Raw genomic sequence first — 23,552 nt, 5'->3', positions numbered from 1 at the left:
CTCATTTCTTCATTCGTTCAAACATTTACTGAGCATCTTTCTGTCAGATGCCCTACAAACTGCATTAAAAATGAGTAAGATACTGTCCCTGCCTGGAAGGAGTTTCCATTTTCAGATTGGTGTCAATTTCCTTGATTTTATTTGCAGATTGATACAGACCCTGGGAAAGCTTATTTGATTTATATAACCTTCACAGGTTAGCCATGATTGCTGCTAATCAAACTAAAGTATACAATTGTCATCTAATGTATAAACTCAGACACAAAATGTTATTTTTAACTGACACAGAGTAACTTTAGAGAACATTATCACTAGATTGCTGTACTGATGAAGAATTTTAAATTCTTGGCTGCTACATGTAAATTTTGTTCAGTAATGCCCTTGGGATGTGACCCTCATATTTAGCCATTTCTCTCTTCTGAGACGTCCTAATTCTGAAGTATGAATTAAATTCAAGACTGCCTTCTAAAAGTTTATATGCCCTGGGAAGAAATTTCCAATTAATATTCATTTTTCCTCTACCGGATTCTTTTTTTTTCTGTGCAGAGTCAATGGCTACTACCCTTATCCCCCATTCTGAGCAGCTATTTTCACTCAGAAGATATTTTGTTAAATAAATGAACTTGATCTTAATTTCTTTTCCTTCCTTCCTTTCCTCCTTCTCCCCCTTCTTCCTTCCTACCTTCCTCCAAAATGAGGAGAGAGGCGGGGAGGGGCAGAGAGAGGAGAGAGAGAATCTTAAGCAGATTCCCTGCTAAGCTTGGAGCCCCATGCTGGGCTCTGTCTCACAATCTAGAGCTCTATCTCACCACCCTGAGATCATGACCAGAGCCAAAATCAAGAGTTCCACAATTAAGCGACTGCACTACCCAGGCACCCTGAACTAGATCTTAATTTCAACTGAACCACATAACTCTTCAACCTATGTATTTGCTCCTTGATATTTTCAAAGAAATCAATTCATTTTGTATATAATTTGATTGGCATTGGGCAGTATCAAATTATACCTTAATTTAACTTGATGGAGTTAATACTCCATCAAACTGAAAAAAATTGGTTGGCAACAGAGAAAGACAATTATCATATGATCTCCCTGATATGAGGAAGTTGAGTGGCAATGTGGGGAGTTTGGGGTGTAGGAAAGGAATAAATGAAGCAAGATGGGATCGGGAGGGAGACAAACCATAAGAGACTCTTAATCTCACAAAACAAACAGGATTGCTGGGGGGACGGGGGTAGGGAGAGGGTGGTTGGGTTATGGACATTGGGGAAGGTATGTGCTATGGTGAGTGCTGTGAAGTGTAAACCTGGCAATTCACAGACCTGTACCCCTGGGGCTAATAATACATTACATGTTAATAAAAAAAAATTGATTGGCAAAACAACTTTCAGATGGAAAGTTTTTTTGTCTTTCTTTTCATATGTGGTAGATATTATACATACAAATAACACTTAAAAAATAAGGCTCAGCACTATAATTCAAAGAATTACTGTGGAGGACTTACCGTACTGTGATAGGGATGAAGACATTTGTGTTAATTCTATAACTAGCAGAAAGAGTCAAGATATTTTGAGAACTTCCACATCCATATTTAACTGTGGGCCTTCCTTCCACGAGAAATAAATGAAGAAAGTGTTGCCCAATATTCTTCTCACTACCTTTAAAAACAAACATTACATTAAATTAGTGATTAGGTTTATATTTTATTCAATAATAATTATTCTTTCAACAAACACAATCTTTGCCCTTAAGGAGTAATGATTTGGTAAGATGGTAGGAGTGTTATTAAATTATTCAATATAATAATACTATATTAGAATTATATACAATATATATGATATATTATATACAATATCTATGATATATTGTATACAATATATACGATATAATAATAATATATTAGAATTATTTTCCACAGGAATTAACAGCACTGACTTCACATGAGATTAACTTTCTGACTCTGTTTCTTAATAGCAAGATGCTATTATTCTGAGCCTCAACTTCCTCATACATTATAAAGGGATGAGGAGGGCAAGTAATTACTAGAACTACTATGATAATTAAATAATAAATGAAAAGTGTCTGGCACCTGTTGAGTATTACATAATTTGGTTTATTATTATTGTTAATCATCTGTATTTTAAATTTAATGTGTATTTCACAAAGATTTAAATGATAAAGAAATATATAAAGAAAAAACACTTCCCTTCCTCCAGCTGATTCTTTTCCCACCTTGAGGTGTTCTTTTCCACCATATATCTGTACACATATGAGTATTTATATAGCCCTAGCTTTATTTTTTAAAATGAAATAAAGTGCTAAGTAGCTTTATTTACCTTTCTATTCATTTAATAACAAACTTTAGGCATATGTCTTGTAAGCACATAGTTTTTAACATTTTTAATTGAAGTATAACTCACATAAAAATCACACAAATATTGAACATATAGATCAGAAGAACATTATCTCAAAAGAACGTTATCTGTATTGTCAAAAGTCTTATCACTCACTCTGTTCTTTCCTCCTCCAAAAGTAATCACCATCCTGATGCTTAACAGGTAGGATAAATTTTGCCCAATCTAAAATTTTGTATTATTGGGATCATACTGCATACTGACTGTATATATTCTGTTGTGCCTACTTTTGCTCAGTGTTATGTTTGAGAGATAGCACCTATGCTAAAATTCATTCATTTTTATTGCTTTATAATATTCTATCGAATATTTACAATCCAATTATTCTTTCTTCCATAGATGAACATCCTCCTCCCATCCCAGTTTTTGGTTATTATGAATAATGTTGCTAATGATAATCTTGTATGTGCCTTTTGTGCTGAGCGAAGCATATGCATTTCTGTTGTGTATATAAACAAAAGCTGAATTGTTGAATGATTAATAGCTACTTCCAGTTTTCCAAAATAATTTTGATTTAATTCCTTACCAGCAGTAAGAGTTCCAGATAATCCAGTCTCACCACCCTTGTTATGGTTGCCTTGCAGATTTTAACTACTCTGTGTTTATTTTGTTGTAGCTTCAATTTTTATTTTTCCTCATAATAGGGAAGTTGAGCATATTGTCATGTTTAGTGGCTATTTTGATATCTTCTTTTGTGAAATCTGTTTGTATTTCTTACATTTCTATTTGGTTGTTTGCTTTCTCTTGACTGATTAGAGTTCTATCTATGTATATATTTAATATTTAGATCTATATTCATATATGTGTGTGTTTAGCATATAAGCTCTTTGTTAACCATGTTTACTGAAGATACTCCAGTTCTGAGGACTGTCTTGCCAATTGCTTAAGTTTGAGTTTTGTTGAGCATATGGTCTTAATTTTAGCATAGTATTTTTATTGTTTCTTCATGGTTGTAATTAGTGACTTTTATGTAACCTTTAGGATATCTTTGCATTCTTTAAAATCATAAAACTATTTTCTTATATTATCTTTTGTAAGCTTCGTTTTAACATCTGTATGGTATCTAGAATTGATTTTTGTACATAATATGAAGCAGTAGCTTGTGGTAGGTTGGATAATAGCCAGCAAAGATAGTCATGTCCTAATTGTTGGAACCTGTGAATGTTAATCTTATTTGGCAAAAGACACTTTGTAGGTGTGATTAAAGATTTTGAGATGAGATTACCCTGGATTATCTGGTTGGGTCAAGAATTAATCGGCGGTAAATTTTCATTTTTTCCTCTCTTAGTTTCCAATTGATCCAAAATTATCAAAGCAAATAATTCTTGTTATGTATTTACTGAATTCTCAGATATTTGTGAAATATATATTTTTAATATTTTTGAGTATATATTACCTACTTTTTTCTTTTGTTTATGCTTGTGAGTATATGTATTTTAGACAAATTTTATTTTAATAATTAAAAAAAAACTTTAAAAGTATACTAAACCAAACTGAAATTACAACCCTTGAAAATGGTCATCATTAGGAACACCTGGGTGGCTCAGTCAAGCCACTGACTCTTGATTTAGGCTTTGGGTCATGATCTCAGAGTCATGAGATTGAGCCCTGCATGGGGTTCCATGCTGGGCCTAGAGCCTGCTTAAGATTCTCTCTCCCTCTTCCTTGGTATCCCTGTCCTCCACTGGCCCACTTTCTTAAAAAAAGACAAAAAAAAATTTGGCCAGCATTAGGACTTGGTGAATACCACTATAGATATAAAGGTTGATAAATGGACAGATATATAGAGAGGGAATTTTTCCTTAAAGCAAAATCATATTGTTTATGTATTTTAATCTAAGAACTCTTTAATAAATTTAAAATCTATTGAGTAACCCCAAAGAGCTTTTGTTAACATGGTTTGCAACTTTCTTTCTTTCTTTATTTAGGGAGCAAGCAGTGGGAGAGGGGCAGAGGGAGAGAGAGAATATTAAGGAGGCTTCACGCCCAGTGCATAGGCTTATGCAGGGCTCCATCTCACAACTGTGAGATCAAGACATGAACTGAAATCACGAGTCAGATGACACTTAACCAACTGAGCCACCCAGGCACTGTGGTTTGCCTCTTTTAGTATTGGATTAGAATTTAAAACTGAAAAATAATATTTAAAACAGAAATTGTTCAATTATTTATTGGTTAGCTTATTTGAAAATAGCAGTAGTAAAATCCCTTACATATTAACCTGCATAACATAGTTTGTGAAAAGTAATTATACTTTCTAAAACAAAAATAAAATAGAGGAGGATTATTCTATACTTTTACAATAATCTTCAACTTAAGCTTAATAAAAGTTATTAGATTCTCATATCTTCTTCTATATTTAATCTATTGTGAACTGTTGATTTGGTTGAAGTACATGAACTCTGGTGTCACAGAGAATGTGACTAGAAAAAGGTAATGATTTTTACACATACAAAGATTGGACAAGTGGTAGTTCCTTAAAGTATAACTGAAACATGGAATCTGGAACTATAGTAATAGTCTTTACATCCTGTTACATTAAAACTTACATTAAAATTCCATTGGTCTTTCTTATATTTTAAATTAATATTGCACCCTTGCATGATTTTGTAACACCTTTTATTGGTTATTTGAAAAAAGTGGATTCACTGGGTTATGGAGAGCTTTCAAAAAAAAATATAAAAAAATAAAAAATAAAAAAATCACATGAATTACTATTACAATTGAACTCATCAGAAAGTATTGTGAAGCTATGAAGTTCACTGTGAAGAATCTAAGTTTTCCCATATTCTAATTTTTACTAGAAAGCTTGACTTTTATCATCCGGAATGATTAGGAATCAAAGACGGTCAGCTGCTTTCCTCAAAATGATAGGCTTACTTTGTTAGTTTTTGAGAAAATGGCTGCAAAATACTCAAGTCTGAATAACTACAGATTATCTTTTAGTCATTTTTCAAGTCATGTTTCACAATGGCTACTTTAACTAGCAACTTAAGAAAATTGCACAAGCACTTTTCCTCAAGGCAGCTATTCTATATTGGCATGCAGCCAACTTGCTTTAGGTATACCTTCCCTTTTATGCACAGCACTTTACAAAGTTACATAGACAAGGATTGAGAATTTTAAAAATTAATTCATTTTACTGCAGAATTAGGACATTTTACGTGTGTGTTCATTTTTACTTTGAGTAGAATAAAATGACAGAGTATAATTGGGGCTCCTACCATGACACTAGGTGCCAGAAATTTTATCTCCTGTGACTTTTGTATTTGGAGTGCAATGTCAATCAACAGTTTTGAAAAAGGCACAAGTCTGGCACATGTCTTAGTTTTATTACAAAAATAACTTTGATGGAGAAGAGAAGTGAGTTGGGGGAAATTGGAAAGGGAGACAAACCATGAGAAACTATGGACTCTGAGAAAGAGACTGAGGGTTTTGGAGGGGGTTGGGTGAGCCTGGTGGTGGGTATTAAGGAGGGCACATATTGTATAGAGCACTGGGTGTGGTGCATAAGCAATGAATTTGGGAACACTGAAAAATAAAATAAAATAAAAAGGCAAAAAAAATTTTGAAAAAAATGTTGATGTTATGGACACCTGAAAGGGTCTTGGAGATAACTCAGGCATCTAGATAAACTTGAAATATTCCATAGTAGAGCTCACATCAATTTGAAAAAGAATGAAAGAAAGAAAGAAAGAAAGAAAGAAAGAAAGAAAGAAACCAGAGTGAAACTATAGGTATCTCTGAACCACAGATAAAGGTTTCTTTAACATCTCAGTAAAAAAGTCAGGAAACCTAAGTTACTTCTCCCCCCCCCCATAACTCAGGCTCTAAAAGCAACACTTGGGTTTGGAAGAATGGTTCAAAGAAATTTGGATTATTAGGAGAAAATTGTGAAATTATTAGGAGATTGTGAATAATTGTGAATTATTAGGAGAAATTGTGAAAGAATCTGAAATAGGAAAAAAAAATCTAGCTTACCCATTGAGGTTCTCTTCACCTTTATCTTTGAGCTATTTTGCAACTCTGTACGTTGGTGAAAACTAATAAGAATTCAAATTATTCTTATCTATAGCAATGCATACTAACTGTATCTGATGAAATGCAATTGATTATTACCCTGCAGCTAGACTTGCTTCCCGTCTATTTGGAAATCTGCTTCAAAATTCCTTAATCTTATAAACATATGTCTCTCTTCCTTGACTTCTCCTTTGAATTGGTTGTAGTATCTTACCAGTTCCCTCACTAATTAATATGTTAAATAAAATTTTGGCATTTATATATCTTCTTGAAAATTATCCTTTAATTAAGGGAAATAGGATAATTTTAGTTTTTGAAATCATGAGGCATATTAGGAGAAATGAGTTATAGCAAATAAAACCAGAATCAGGGCACCTGGGTGGCTCAGTGGATTAAAGCCTCTGCCTTCGGCTCAGGTCATGATCCCAGGGTCCTGGGATTGAGCCCCACATCGGGCTCTCCGCTCCTTGGCGAGCCTGCTTTCTCCTCTCTCTCTCTGCCTGCCTCTCTGCCTACTTGTGATCTCTGTCTGTCAAATAAATAAATAAAATCTTAAAAAATAAAATAAAATAAAACCAGAATCAACTTCAAGGAGAAAAAACTACATAGAACACAATGTAAAGGGGGTTCCCTGGTGTTAAGCAACACAGCAGTTTTGGACTGGACAGAGATGTTCCACATTTATGGATGACAAGTTTGGGAAGGAAGTCAGGAAAGGATTCAAAATACAACTGAAAACCAGAAAGGAGATCAAAATCTTAGATCAAAATCTAAGAAATAATCGTTATCCTATGAGTTTTGTATGCTCTAGAACTTATTAAGAATATAAATTCAGTAAAAGAAACACAAAGTGAAATGTAATAAAAAATAGATTAAATCAATATTGCAGAAGAAAACAAATTGGACAAAACCACCGCATTAAAGATTTAATAACAAAGTACAAGTAGCAAAGGGCATAATTAAGGTGGTTGAAAATCACTCTTTTGAGATCCACCTAAATGTCCATTTTTAGGACTCACTCAACCCATCTAGGTTTTTATCACACTTCTGAGGACTTCAGCTATACAATATGCCAAATTAGTCCAATATGCCAAATTAGCCTGGCAGAGGGCAATGCAGCTTTACCTCTTCTGCCTCTCCTGAAATCCATTATCAGTTTTTGGGTTTCTGTTCCTTAGTGTTTTCCCTTATTTTTCCCATGACTTCCTATTCAATTTCTTCGGCTGCTTTTCTCTGAATTCGAGAGTACAATTAAGAATTTAGTATTATCTTTGACTCCTCTTTTCACTAAGGGGAGGAAGCTGGAGCAATGAGAGCGCATTTAGAAACACCACACTCTCTACTAGCATCTTGTGTTTTCTCTCTTTGGATATATAAAAAGCTTTATCATAAAATGGCGTAAATCTGTTTTTTCTTGAATTGCTGGCTTGTTCTCCACCCCCACCCTTTTGGGAGAAGGGAGAGTGGTACATTTTGTTATGCACTAAGGGATAGTCTACTATCCTCTTCCCTTCCCTATTTTTACTCAGAAGTCTCTATTACTTAATATTTCTAAAATATATTATCAGTTTAGACTCATATTTTTGAGATTAGACTTAAAAATACAATACACAGAGTAGAGTAGAAGAGAGCTGAACATTTAGGTCAAGCTGTTGTGCCATATGTACAAGGTCTGTTTTTCAAAACTTCAAAAGCTGCATTTCAAAGATTGATGATACACATTAAACAAGATATATGTAGTACAATACACGAATGAGTTATTTTTAAAGGGAGCGCAGTCACTAAAATCAAGGACAGGGATGAACAGTCTTCTCCAAGTACACCAACATCCCATTATGAACCAGAGCTGTGCTGTGATACAGTACACAACAAGGCAGCTTTAATAAGGGAAATGGGAATGAAAATAAAAATAAACAATTAAGCTTAGTTCTCCCTATAGTTTGCTATATATTAACAGTTTTAAACTTATCATTTGGATTTATTCTATTAATAAGCAATTTCTTATTTTATATAATAATACTTTTAAAAGAATTCAGAGAATTTAGTTGGTAACATGTGATAGTAGCTGGGGGCAGGCAGGGGAGGGCAATGGAAGACCTGGGTTACTGATGTATTTGTATAATTCAACAGCAAATTATTTACTTCAGGGAATATAGGACACATTATTTTATAGACTGACTTTTTCACTTTTGAATCAACTGACTGTGTATCGTAAACCTATATTCTGTGATTAGAGAAAAGCTATGAATAAACATTCTGGAAGAATTGTTTGGTTCTCACAAATAGTACTGTTCTACTTTCCGATATAGGGAAAACCCCGCTTTTCTACTGTGTTTTTCTCTCCTGTGAGTCTCCTTCACCCCACACAAACACTTCACTTCTGGTTGCCAAATGTGTGGAGGTTTTCCCCATACCATGCAATGCTCTCTGACACTAGCTGGGTGTCCTACAATTTAATTCAGCTTGGACACTAACTACTTGGAGTGTCAGACCATACAGGTTAAGTTCCTCTATCCCAGGGATGCCTGGGTATCTCAGATGTTTGGGCATCTGCTTTCAGCTTGGGTCATGAACCCAGGATCCTGGGATTGAGTCCCATATTGGGCTCCCTCCTCAGCCAGGAACCGCCTCTCCCTCTGCCTGGTGCTCCCCCTGCTTATGCTCTCTCTGTCAAATAAGTAAATAAAAATTAAAAAAAAAAAAAAAAAGAAAGAAAGGAAAAAAAAAAACAAAACCCTCTATCCCATAACACTGCTGGCCCTCTCCCCAACAACACATGCTTCAGACACCAGCTTCAAACACCAGTGCTTCTGACCAACTGGCTACAGATCAGAGGTTCCAAGGAACCCCTCCTTGGGTTTGATTAATTTGCTAGAGTTATTCACAGAACTCAGGGAAGCCTATTTACCAGTTTATTAAAGGATATGATAAAGAATACAGATGAATAGTCAGTTGAAGAGAAACACAGGGTAAAGTCTGGGAGGTCCAAGAGTTTCTGTCCCTGTGGAGTTGGGGTACATCACCTTCTTGGTGAGGATGTGTTGACCTCCCTGGGAGCTCTCTGAGCCCCATGCTATTGGGGTTTTGTGGAAGCTTCCTTGTGTAAGCATGATCAATTATTAACTCCATTTCCAGCCCCTTTCCCCTCTTGGAGGATGGGAGGCTTGGAGTGAAAATTCCAAGCAGCTAGTCATAGCTTGGTCTTTCCGGTGACCAGCCCCCACCAAGGAGTCATTCAAGAGCCCACCTACAGTCCCCTTATTAGAACAGAATGTGATCCTACTGCCTTTATCACTTATGAATTTACCAGGGTTTTAGGAGCCCTGTGTAAAGGGACAGGATCAACGACAAATATTAGAACAAGAAATGCTCCTAGTGTTCTTATCACTTAAGAAATTAAAAGGGGTTTAAGAGCTTTCTGCCAGTAAGTGGGGGCAGACACCAATACATATATATTCTTTTTTTAATTTATTTTTTAATTATTTATTTCTTTTCAGTATAACAGAATTCATTGTTTATGCACCACATCCAGTGCTCCATGCAATATGTGCCCTCCATAATACCCACCACCTGGCTCCCCCACCCTCCCACCCTACGCCCCTTCAATACCCTCAGACTGTTTTTCAGAGTCCATAGTCTCTCATGGTTCACCTCCCCTTCCAATTTCCCTCAACTCCCTTCTCCTCTCCATCTCCCCATGTCCTCCAAGTTATTTCTTATGCTCCACAAATAAGTGAAACCATGTGATAATTGACTCTCTCTGCTTGACTTATTTCACTCAGCATAATCTCTTCCAGTCCCATCCATGTTGCTACAAAAGTTGGGTATTCATCCTTTCTGATGGAGGCATAATACTCCATAGTGTATATGGACCACATCTTCTTTATCCATTCGTCCGTTGAAGGGCATCTTGGTTCTTTCCACAGTTTGGCGACTGTGGCCATTGCTGCTATAAACATTGGGGTACAGATGGCCCTTCTTTTCACTACATCTGTATCTTTGGGGTAAATACCCAGTAGTGCAATTGCAGGGTCATAGGGAAGCTCTATTTTTAATTTCTTAAGGACTCTCCACACTGTTTTCCAAAGTGGCTACACCAACTTGCATTCCCACCAACAGTGTAAGGGGGTTCCCTTTTCTCTACATCCTCTCCAACACATGTTGTTTCCTGTCTTGCTAATTTTGGCCATTCTAACTGGTGTAAGGTGGTATCTCAATGTGGTTTTAATCTGAATTTCCCTGATGGCTAGTGATGATGAACATTTTCTCATGTGTCTAATAGCCATTTGTATATACATATATATTCTATTATCTGACAAGTACTAAAGACATATTTTCAAACACAATTATAATTAAAAAATGGAAAATTAGTGATAATTAGTAAAATCAAATATAAAATTTCCAAAATAGAACTACTAAGGAAAATTATAAGTCATGGCCACTATTAGATGTATATTTTTATATTAAACTTTATGGGTTACCCATATGCCACATTAAATTTAGTTCAGCATTGGTCACTGAACCCAAAGACATCAAGCAAATGTGAAAATCTCTCTGTAATATATCACAAATGTGAAAAGCAGTGTCTTTTCCCCCTTAATATTGAATCTGTGCTGCCTTCGAACAGGACTTGAAAGCTGCGGAGGCCATTGAAAGAAAGTCATTCTGTTGTGTTGCTGAAAAGACTTTTGATGATCCATTAGCAGAGAAGTGTGAATCTACCCTTTTGAAAAAGTTCTTTATACTTCTAGGTGGTGTAATAATTTTTTCAATGAATCACTTATGTCTTGAGTTTTCCTGCATATTTATCCAGAAAATATTTTGAAACTTTACAAAGTCTATAATTCCCAAATTTTATTTATACTAATGAAATCACTGATTATATCTCCTGATTTCAGATTTTATATAGAAAATGCTGCTTAGAATAATAAACAGTAATAATTACTTAAAAATTAGTGAAGTCTAGTTTCTAGGTATCATGGCATTTCAGAGAGATAACCCTAAAAATTTTGAATCCAAAATTTGTAAATTATATATAGCCTTTATATATATATATATATTTGTAAATTATATATAGCCTTTATATAAATATGTTATATATGTTATATAGTATATATGTATATATTTAGTCTTACAAGAAAAGAATAATAATGAAATAATCCAGAGAGAGAGGGAAAGAATGATATCCTACTCAAGTTTTTATAATTTTGGTTTGCTTGGTTATTACATTGGGTTGTAGATCTAAAAATTTCTAAGCATACATACTTTATCACTTCATTGAAATACTGAAGATAGAGTCATTATGGTACCATTTCTGTTAAAAATGGGTATTTTTCTCTGTTTGAACTACTGTAATGAATGATCCCAAACATCAATGACAATTTGATTTGAGACCATGTATAAAGAAACATTCAGGAGAGATTCAGGGGTTATCAGTCTGAATTATAAGAAAATTCAACATCATTCCTTCTAGGATCAATAGTGATGAATATAGATAATATGTTTATTAAATCAGATACACAGATATTCAAATTTGGAAATTTCCATAAAGTGACATGGATTTCTACCATTTCTCATAGAAAAATCCCTGAAACACCACACCTTTATATGGTACTTTGTATTTTTTTTTAAGAGTTATTTATTTATTTGAAAGAGAGTGAGAGAAAGTGGGAGGGAGTGGGAGAGAGAGTCTTAAGTAGACTCTATGCCAAAGTGGGGCTCGATCTCACCACTCTGAGATCATGACCTGAACTGAAACCAAGAGTCAGATGCTTAACCAACTGCACCACCTAGGAGCCCTGAGTACTTTGTATTTTTCAAAAACACTTTTATATACATTTTTCAAACCTTGTGAACTTGAAAATAAAACTGCATCTGTATTATCTGTCGCCAAACTAAATACAGAGCAGTTAATTGATTTACGCTGTGTTGCACAGTTGACTCACAGCTAACTTGGGCTTGGGTCTACCTTTGGTTACCTACTGACACTTCAGTCAGGACTGCCTATGGCAGCAGTCAGATGATCTCAACATCCCTCGCGCCACCTTCAAGGCATATAATAAAAACTATTCTCTAAGCTTGCATGGAGTTCTCTATTGAGTACACGTTTTTGCTGCAGCTTGAAAAATCCCTTTTCCTGGCTCTCCTTACGGGTCTGCATTTGCAACCCTAGAAACAAACCCAGTAGCAATCTCAGCAGCAGTGGCTCAGGGTTTGAAGACATCTTAGAGCAAACAGTGGCAACATGGGCAGTAACATGTAGTTAGTAGTTAGAGCCTGGAGAACGTGGCTGGGGTGACCTTGTTGGTCAGTGAAAGGATGGCAGGTGGAGAAGTTCCAGGAGAACTGATACATTGGGGCAGCTGTCTGGCACGTGTAATGAATTATTAACACATGTTTATTACATGCTGTTGCAGAACAGCTTCTGGGCCAGTTCCTAAAATTTATTGAGAGCCTATTTTAATTTTGCCTAGGCTGCTAATTGTGCTTAATCAGAAAAGAAAATACAACTCATAATACAGCATTCTTAGAGGAAATGAATCCTCCTCATTTGTATGAAATGGATAAAAATGAAAACCAAAAATTGCATCTACTGTTTGCCCCATTACTGTCATTCCTGATTCCAAGACTTTTTATAGTCTAAATATTCTTTCCCAGGGTGGATACATCTATCAAATGGATGCAATATAATGACAGCTACTGGACAAGAATACAGCATCCTGGGCATAAAATTCCCAAGACTCCTTACCAGGCAAATTATGAGGGAGGAAGAATTAAAACAATTTCTGAAGAAGATATTTAGCACTTACTTCCTGTTGCCATGCACTGGACACAGTTTTAAGCCCATTAAATGGGGTAACCCTCTCCATCCTTAGAACACATTTTTCATGTCTTTGGTATTAATAAAAATAATATTATTCCATTTTACAGATATGGAAGCACAGAGATGTTAAGTTACTTGCCCAGATGGCAGAGCCAGGGAGTTGAGCACCATTGTCATTTTTGTAATAACTGGATTATGCTGTTCCTGAGATGGGCATGGCCGCAATTTCAATACTTGAGTGGGCTCATTTGTTCGTTTTTGCTCCTACCTCTGTCCACCAGAAGCAAGGTTGCTGGTCCATTTCCTGATGTAACTACATCAGAAACAGAGTGTATCTCTGATTTCTTCATAAATTTCAATTGCAGAACGAGTTTAATTTCTCTTAATACAACTGTTTTCTTTCAAGAGAAGTTTAATAAGTCATATCATTCTATGTCAAGGGTTGGCAAACTATGGCCGATGGACCAAATTCTGCCATTGTTTGGTTTTCTGAGCCAAGGTTTTTGTTTTGTTTTGGCTTGCAACACAGCTACATTCATTCACAACCACATAATGTCTATAGCTGCTTTTGTGCTACCGTGGCAGACTTGGACAGTGGTGACAGAGCCTGTGTGGCCTGTAAAAATATTTACTCCCTAGCCATTACAAAAAAAAACTGCCAACCCCTGTTTTGTCCCTGGTTGTTAAAGTAAACCAAGGGTTAAATTATCTTTGATTTAAGCTATGTTTTGAGTAAACCCTTGAAATCTACACCATTTTGTTTTTGCTTACTTACTCACAGAATAATTTCCTAAAATAAGGTGTCAATACCTATTAATTTTTCATTATGACCATCCAAGTTGGGTAACTCACCAACAGAACCTTACAAACAATTCTAAAAAAGCTTACTTTAGGCAAGGCACTGGTGAAAGTACCCAGGAGGTGGGTGGAAGAGAGATGTAAAACACAATTTCAGATTAGGAGGTGTTCCTTAGTTAGTGAAGAGACATAAGCACAGATTTCTAGTGTAATGCATTTACTCAACCCAGTTCTTAATTTATACTCATTATAAGACCTACCACAGTCAGCTTTCTACAGAATTATATACATATTATCTCTCCTCTAAATGGTGGCAATGGGTATAGATAATTTCTTATTCATCTTTGTACAAAGCTCACAGTGCCTAGCAGAGTGTGATGCACTTTCTAGGCACTCAGTTAAAATTTATTGAATTTGACCTCCCTGTCATTAAAAAAAAGATACAATGAACAGCAATCTCTGCGGCGCAAGCTCATAGCTATCACTGGGAGCTATTAAGGAGGGACAAAGATATTTTATAGTGCACATTGTAAAATAGATGAAAACAGAGCACACTTTCTTCTCTAAGAAAAGAAGATGTTTTTTAATACGCTGTAAGGAAATACTGTGGGATCTCATTGGCTTTGGCATAGTAAGTATCTAACGAAGATATGGTGTATTCTACTGGGAATCATTTTATAGAGAAAGACAGATGTTATGATTCTTTAGGTTTCATTTGTTTTCTTCAGCAATATCAGAAATCTCTTCTTTTGGTCTTCCCTCAATGCACAAAAAAGGAGGCCTTAGTGATCCTTCTTGTTCTTTCAATTTCTAACCAGGAATAAATACCTAAGACTAGTCCTTCTTTTACTTTCCTTCTTAAACACAAATATTAAGTAATATGAAGATTGCTTCTGAATCTTGTTCTCTCCCTGGTGTTGCTCATGTAATTTGCCTCCTGCAACTTGGTCAGATGTCTGCTCCTAATTCTCAAAGATCACATACTTCCAAAGGGCATGCTTATTTCTTTTCAAAGAAGCAGCACAGAATGGATTCAACTGCATAGTAATATATCCCATGACGAAACCTCCCGATTGATAGCACTTGCCGAATGGAGCTCATTTTCTGAAAGTGCACCTAAAGAGTTTTGTGTGGTCTCATCCCTTCTCCCGTGACCTATTAGTAGCTCCTTTGACGGGGTTCCAGAATTCTGAATTGGTTCAGTGGCAGAATCACAAAGCTTTCTTTTCATCTTGACTGCTGTTCTCAGAGCTGTTTCTCCCCCACAGAGAGTTCTTTTTTAAACTATCCTTTCTAAGGATTTTTACTGTAACCCCATAAGGATTCCAGTTTTATCTTTCTTTTGTTCCTTTTCAACATCAATTAGTTGGTGAGGCAAACTGAGAAAAGATAAATCTACAGTTTTGAACTAGGAATATAATTCAAAGCTGACATTGGCTTATCAACCTGATATTTCTCTATACTTTTCCCTTTAAAACTGGATGATATAAAACACAAGTGTTCAATAAATGTTTGTTGAATGGAATTGAATTTTTACTGAAATGTCTGGGAATGAAATGACAAAACTAAAAAACAAACAAACAAAAAACCAAACAAAAATCAACCCCTAGTCTCTAAAATGAAACATCTGTTTTAATTTCTTCACTATTCTTAATTGCTCCTACATGTAATATACTGATTTCAAAGGAAAGAAAATTAGCCTTTAAGTCAAGTTGCGGGACACCTTTTAAACTACGGGTGTTTAACTGAATCACAAAAATCTTCGTGTTCATCTGTTGTGAGGCTTTTATGAGGTTGATAAATTCAAAGAGGACTGAAAGCAAGACCCCATGAAACATTCTGCTGAGGTATTCCCAACATTGTAGGATTAAATTACCACTTTACAAATGAACGAAAAGAATGCTTTACAGACAAAAACATTTTCTACATTCACAGGCTATGAAACTCCCTTGAGTGAATAGTTTTCATGTATCCAATGCTGGGACAACAATTATGTAAGACAAAGATAGAAACTGATAATCATTACAACGGCACTGTTTCTTTTACTAATAACTTCTAGTTTGATTTATTTCGGTAGGTCATTGGATGCAAAAGGCAAAAACAACCCTATGGCACTAACATCAGCTTGGGTTTATTGGTTTAAATTAAAGTACCAACTTGGACAGGGTGTACATATGCTTGGCATGTATTTTTATGGTGTTCAAAAAGAGCACATTGAATGGAAGTACAGATATGAGCCAGGAGCATGAGCCAGAGGACGAGAATTCCCAGAGGTTGGCTGCTTCTTTGGCGATGAGCTGTTTTTAGTTGATAAAAACATACTTTCTATGAGGAAACACCTTCTTATTCTTATGTAACTTAAAAAATGGCAAAGCCAGAAAAATCACTTTGCTTTGTGACTTTAAATTATTATGTTTGTACCTTTTGTTCTCTGTTTGTTTTGTTTCCTTTCCCCTGCAATGTATGATTACCTCCAAATTTCATGGTCATCCACCACAACTTAGGTTTTGTACATAAAAAAATTTTTTTCCTTTTCTTCTTTTCTCTCTCTCTTTAAATATAAATAAATCAGACACTCTAAAGCCATTATTTAAACCTGGGTGTTTACACTACTAGGAAATAAATAGAAATAGAACTACACTCCTGGTCTAATTCTGACATTAGTTTCTTTCTAAAATATAATATTAACTTTCAGTTCTAATGTTCAAAACTTCTAATTGCACTTAGTTTTCCAAAAATGTTTCTTTAAAGCGTTTTACTTATAGACAAATAATATAAAGGTTTAAATATTTTTACAAAGTACAGATGATGAATCAGTTTTGCAAAATATTTCAAAGTAGAGGAGAAAAACTTTTCAAAATAATGAGTTGCTCTAGAGTGTATAATCTATTCAAGTACTGAAGACATTATATATCCAATATAGGGAATTGTTAAAACTAGGGTACATTCAGTTCAAGAGAAATAAAACAATTGTCAGATTTGGAATACAGCATTTAATCTACTTTAGTGATGTTTAGCTATAAAAGCAGAGAATTCTGCAAATTCTGATTATAGGAATCCTTGTGAGGACATTGCATAATGTAGAGAACTCTGGATATAGAGGCATTTCCTTAAATACTGTTAATACTACTCTTTTTCAAGCCAGCTAGGATAATGCTAAAAGAGTGTTAGGATTATTCCCAATTATCAAATGAATCCCAGCTTTGGAAAACCTTCTTCCAAGTTACCAAGTATTGAATTCAATTCATATTTAGTGGTTTATATTACAAAAATATGCTCTCAAACATTTGCAGCATTTATGTTTTACTGCTATAGCCATATGCCATCAAACTCATATGCTTGCTCTATTCTTCGTTGCTGGTTCAGAGCCTGTTTGTAAGTCATGTTCCATTGAATGACTCCTAAATTAAAGAAACTTCTAAAGAAAACTAGAAAGAACTATTTCTTTTTAGTAATGCTTCATGTACAAAGCTAGAAAAGTTTTCCCACAATATTTAAATGAATAATTCATTGCTTCAATAGGTTAACATTTCAGAAAAAAACCTGACATATAGGAAGTCAAACATTTAATACTTACTGTAGAGAATAGTTCCATTCAAAGTGCTTGTTTTTATAGTCAAGTAGATGGTAACAGTTCTGTTACGTTCCTTCTCTGGCACAAATTTCAACTCATCCAGGGTTGTAAAAAAAGGCAGTTCTATATAGGAATTCCCGTTGAAAGATGGAAATAATAAACCTGCATCTAAAAAAAGCCCCTGCATGTTAGTGTGTTCTGATAGCATCCTATCACTAATCAACTAGGTAAGGACATGGCATTTACAGTTAGCATTCATTTAAGATGGCACTGATACTATAAACACTAGTCCCAGTATTAAGAAATTTAGATATGTAAATACATTAAATTTGAAAAGTTGTTGTCTCAAATAATCAACCCCCAGTCCAGAGGAAAAGACTCAAAGCAAGGATTTTAATTTGTTGTTCACGGATGGACAACAACAAAAAAATCTGTGTCCCTGCATATATGAAATAATAATTTTCATCAGATTCTTAAATTATTCTGATATGAATGGCTATACATCAAATCGTATATTTAAAATCATTAATTTTATTTGATATAACTACACCTCAATAAAAAGTAAAAAAGAAATCTGTGACACAAAAAGATTAGAAAATTGTCACACAGCAAGGTTTTCTATTTAATATTTACTGCTTTCTAATAATATTTAGATAAGGTATTTTATAAATGGTAGTATTATAATATGTAAATTTTGTAGAATTATTAATCTTTTAAATGATTAATCTCAAAATACTGAGGTATATAAAACTTGAAAAGTGCTTATTCTATTGTCATATACTCATATTTAGATCTATAGACTTGGTACACTGACAAGTGTAACATGGAAAGTGGAAATGCAACTTAATATTCTGTCTCTTTCACAACAGGGGAAACATCCTCTGGCTCTCCATGAAAACTTGGCAGTTCCTATGAGTCCTGCCTTTTTTCTGAGTTACCATTATAATGATGGCAGCAACTAATATCCAGTCTGAGAAATTTATCAATACTTAAATCTTCTTTCAGAGATAAGACTTGGCCTACCCTCCTCCACCAGCCAAGACCTATAAGGCATCTGACACTTCTATCTGCCTTGAGGGACAGGAGGAAGCTGATTTCTGTTTTTTCTTGTCTAACCACCTCCCATTCATGTTAGCTGCTGTTTCTGACCTTTTTGGCTTTGAATGTTGAGGAGGTGAGGAGAGTGGAAAGGAGAGAGAAGTACACAGTAAAGGAGAGCTGAAAGAACTGGCGATTGAAGCTGTTACAAGAGGCTCTCATTCTCTAGGAATAGCAGATGTTTAAAACTCTTTCTCTTGTGCTAGAAATGTCAGATAAAATACAACACATTCAGTGTAATTTCAATTTCAGATCAACAATAATTTTTTAGTGTAAGTGTGTACCAAGCATTTCATGAAATATACTAGAACAATTATTTATTTGAAATTCAAATTTAACTGAGTGTCTTCTATTTTTAGTTCTTAAATCTGGCAACCCTCTGACTCACAATCATTTGTACATTCTTTAGAAATCCTTTGCCAATTACAACTCCTAGGATTTGTGCAATGGCCTGCCTTTGGCTTGTCACTTCTAACTTGGTCCCATATTGATTTTTCACTGTAGCAGAGACTCCTGCTGTTGACAACCACTTGCCTGTGTCAAAGTAAAAGCTGCATTGGACAAAGTTAACCAGACAAAGACTTTATCAAGGGCTATGGCAATAAAGGAGAGAGGCCAGAATTCAGTCTTTGCTTAACAAAACAAAGAGTGTAATGAAAAGTGAAAAGAAGAATCGTAGAATTTTTAAGAGCTGAGGTGGGGGACCACAAACTACCTGTGTTTGCTAATTGGCCTTACCCCCTAAAAAACATTGTTTTTCATATCTTCATCACAGAAGGTAGTTTACAACTTGGAGCAAAGGCACTCTTAAAGTTTGGTTCGTACCCTCCCACAAAACTGGGAGATGGGGCCACTATCATTTTTGATGCTAACATGGTGAAGAGATGGTTCTAGGTCCTAAAGAAAGATATTCCTGCGTTGTAAAACTAAGATTTACATCTCAGAGGAGGCAAAGAAAGAATTTACAAGTGTAAGTTTTCTAAAGTAAATGCTCTAAGAAAAGTGAGGTCTGGGGCCTAAAGTCAGTAAGAGCCTGTCTAAAATTTAGTCAAACTGAGGGGAATGTTAAGGCTGCCTTGGTCACCTGACTAGAAAAACCACTTGGGTAAAACATAAAAATGACCCTAGACCGAATTTCTTTCCTAAAGGGGTCTACACCTAGTCCCTGGAAAACATTCCTGTATTTCCTGCCCTACTTTCTGTGAGGGTATAGATTGTTTTTAGTCTTCTCTCTCTGCCTCTGCCTACACACACACACACACACACACACACACACACACAGAAGCTACTTTGACTTTGCTTTTGCTTTGCTTGTGTGTGTGTGTATGTATATGAGAAAAAATACATATGCCAATCAAGTTTTTAATATGTATTATAGGGAAAAAAACCATATTCCAATCAAGTTAAAATGCAATGTAGCTAGCTCTATACTGGAGAAGTTTGAATGAGAAATGTGGATGCATCTGGTGTAGAGAAAAATGACTAAGACTACAAAGAGATGGATTTTAAATTAATAGACTCTTTAGCATATAACTTGGCAACTGCTTGGATAGTGCATGTCTGTTAGTTATACCGTAATATGGTTTTAGACACTATTTCTTTATATTACTTTTACCTGTCTTACTGGAAGTCACTAAAGTGTTCTGTTCATTAATTCAACAAATATTTATTGAGTAAATACTACATGCCTGGTACTAGTCAAGGAATACAGTAGTGAGCAAAATAAAGACCTCATCCTCATAAAGCTTAGATTTTAGTTTCATGCAAGGAAACCTCAAGCTAGAAGTTGGTAGAGTTTATTCTTCTGATGTGGTAAATTTTTGGACGGTGTCCCTTGACCATCTTTTCTGACATATCTGTCACCAAGGAGCACTGAGCCTCATGTGAAATGTTAAGACTAGATAAAAGGGAGGGTCTGAGAAAACCTACCTCTTCTACCCTTTTATACTATTCATTCTCTGATGGAAAGCTCTGTGTTTGAGTCATCTTTGTATCACTCTATGGCCTGACTAGTTTTGCACAGTATAGGCAAATACATTCTTAGACAAATACAGATAAAATGATCATTTGTGGTAGTTTAGAAAAAAAAAAGAAACAGAAAAAAATTCTCATTATTAAAATGGGTAAGAAAGGCTACAGAGATGGGGCTTCTGGCTTTTTTTTTTTTTGTGGTTTGATAAATACACACAAAAAAATTCTGGAAGAAAACAGACTTTATGTAAAGGTTCACATATGAATTGAATTATTTGGATCCATAATCCAGTTTTCTTATTTTGAGAAGTAGTGAACTCACCACCACCAACAAAAAATATAATTCAATTTGCTTAAAAAAAAAGACTTCCATATTACTTTGCAGGAGCATATTTACTGTATAATTCAGGCACACCTGCTTATTTCCCAGTTCACACACTTGAATCTTTTTTCAGAGCTGACAGGTTTTACTAAAGTTATGAGAGGAAACAAAAATTACAAATAATAAACATTTGCTATCAAATTGCTTTCTAACTGTATTAATTTTCATTATCATCATATTTAGTGGCTATGTTTGAAAATAGAACTGCCCTGAATAGGGAAAACAAGACTAATTGGGGTTAGGTAGAGTATTTTCCTGTTGTTTCCAAAGCCTCTTCAAGCAATCCTATTTGAACATACTCCAAGTTTATTTTTCTTCCAATTACAAGTGAAAAAAAGCCAGGGTTTTTATACAGAAATATGCACGAAACATCTTACAAAATATGGCAGACAGTGGTTAATTGGTGACTTCTGATTGCAACATAGACATTTGCAATGTTTAACTGTCTGAAAAGATCATATAGGGTAATCTGTGTAATTATATTAACTTTTATATGGTTAACAAAATTTAAAATCAGTTCTGACTCATGGGAAAACCAATAAATTAACTGAGAAGGAGGACCTCTTAAATCCCTAAGTTATATTTAAAAGTTAAAACTCAAACTGTCAAAGGGAGGTATAAGAACCTAGAGTCCTGAACATCTCATGTTAAAAATGTGGATGAATTTAATATTTTTTATCAAAACTTTTTTGGTAAAAGAATGTTTTTTTTACCAAATATATTTCTGTAGTATGAATCAGGACCACAGTCAATTAATAACAACAACACATTTTTTTCTTCTGAAGTTTTTATGAATTTCAGAATTTTCTGAAATGTCTGAAATTTTCTCCTGAAATTTCTCCTGAACTTTTACTCAGGAGAGCACCATAGAGTTCTTTATGATAAAGAAAACACAGAAGAGATTAATATCATCACCCTGAACACAATAGAGCATCTGAGCAGCATCAATGTTATTCATTCTGAATAGAATGGAGCACCTTTGTCTACAATATGAGTTTTAATCCCTTTAGCCTTGTATAAAAGTCTTTTATGATCTAACACCAGAAACTGACATACTAACATTCAAGTAAAGCTACAAATGCGATGAGTCACAAATAACCCATATATAACTTTACTGTAATTCCTGGTACTAAAAGAAACATAACATTGCCTGCTATTCTTCCTTTATAATAGAAATAGACTGTCCTACTCAACAGAAATTAAAAAATACTATTTGAATGTTTTTGTTGAGTCTTTTATTATGTTCCCGAGAAAGAACATCATATAAATCCTATCACTAAGTTTATGAAGTGAAGATAAGACTGATGCAATGCAATTTTAATAAATATTTTGTTTTTAATTTAGAAATAATTATTTTATGATTCTAATTTTATTAAATTCTGTGATTAAGAGGAATATCACCAGTTAATAAGTTCATAATTCTCTCTTCCTAAAGGATTAATTACTGAAAAATAATAAGGGAGAGGAGTTACAATGGCAGAAGAATAGGGGATCCTAATATTCTCTGGTCTCTGGAATACAGCTAGATAGTTATCAAATTATATTGAACACCTACAAAATCAATTAGAGATTTGTGAAAAGAAATGCTTCAATTCTACAGATAGAAAAGTGACTACTTTTTGGAAGGTAGGAGGTGTGGAGATTTAATCTTGGGGCAGTATATAAGAGGATATGGTGGAGGGAAGGGAGCCTGATTAAGGAGGCTACTGCAAAGTATTATAAAGTGGAGTGCAAAATCAGAACTTTTAGAAGCCACCTACAGTGGGGCGTGTCCCTGGCTTAAAGGTGCTTGGATGGCAAAGCAGGGCAGAATCCCAGATGGGATAGTGTGGTCTCAGGATCCTTGGTGTCACAAGAAGAACAGGGATGCCTGAGTGTGGCAGAGTTCCCAGGCACAGGGGGGTGGGGAAGCTCTCTGAAAACAGCAAGTCCAGGTGCAGGCTTTCTTCTCTTTGTTGCCATAAACTGTGAACTGCTTCATGGTCAGGTGACCACTCTCCTGGCAGGGGCCCAGCAAAAGGCAGAAGCTGGGGAGATTCCCCCCTCCTTCCCCTGGGAGGAACAGTGTGGGTCCGTGCAGTAGGAGTCTGTAAATTTGGAGTTCTGAAACTCAGTCATGTGCCTGAGATAAAAACACACTGTCACATGCTGGATGAACAGAGTTTGGACAGAAACCAGGGAAACAAGAGTGACTGACTTTTTCTGTGAGGGCTCACTAAAGAGTAGGGGTGCACAAACTTTCAGCTCTGGGTCTAGAGAGTGGGGTGCTGCCATTTTCATCCTACTCATCATTGCTGGAAGCCTTAAGGAGCAAAACAGTGCCACATAGTGGAATCTGGAGCCACTTACACTAAGCCCACTCCCCTAGCAAGGGAGGTGCATTTCCACAAGAACAAGGACACCTGAGAATCAGCACACGAGGCCCATTCCCCCAAAGGAGCAGCAGAACAAGCAGCTAGCACTAAGTTCCC

General features: G+C 35.3%; 1 protein-coding gene across 1 annotated transcript in view; it reads right to left on the bottom strand.

Moving 5' to 3' along the window:
* The window catches only part of EYS (eyes shut homolog), a 1,652,140-nt gene that overhangs the window by 265,021 nt on the left and 1,363,567 nt on the right, over window positions 1-23,552 (bottom strand). The window contains 2 exon segments of the mRNA XM_032864581.1: window positions 1,506-1,655; window positions 17,630-17,798. Coding sequence (XP_032720472.1) covers window positions 1,506-1,655; window positions 17,630-17,798 — 319 coding nt within the window.

The sequence above is a fragment of the Lontra canadensis genome, unplaced genomic scaffold (assembly GCF_010015895.1).
Source record: "Lontra canadensis isolate GAN:19392208 unplaced genomic scaffold, GSC_riverotter_1.0 scaffold27, whole genome shotgun sequence".
NCBI lineage: Eukaryota > Metazoa > Chordata > Mammalia > Carnivora > Mustelidae > Lontra > Lontra canadensis.
The sequence above is the reverse complement of the archived record's forward strand: the minus strand, read 5'-3'. Positions and strand labels throughout refer to the sequence as shown.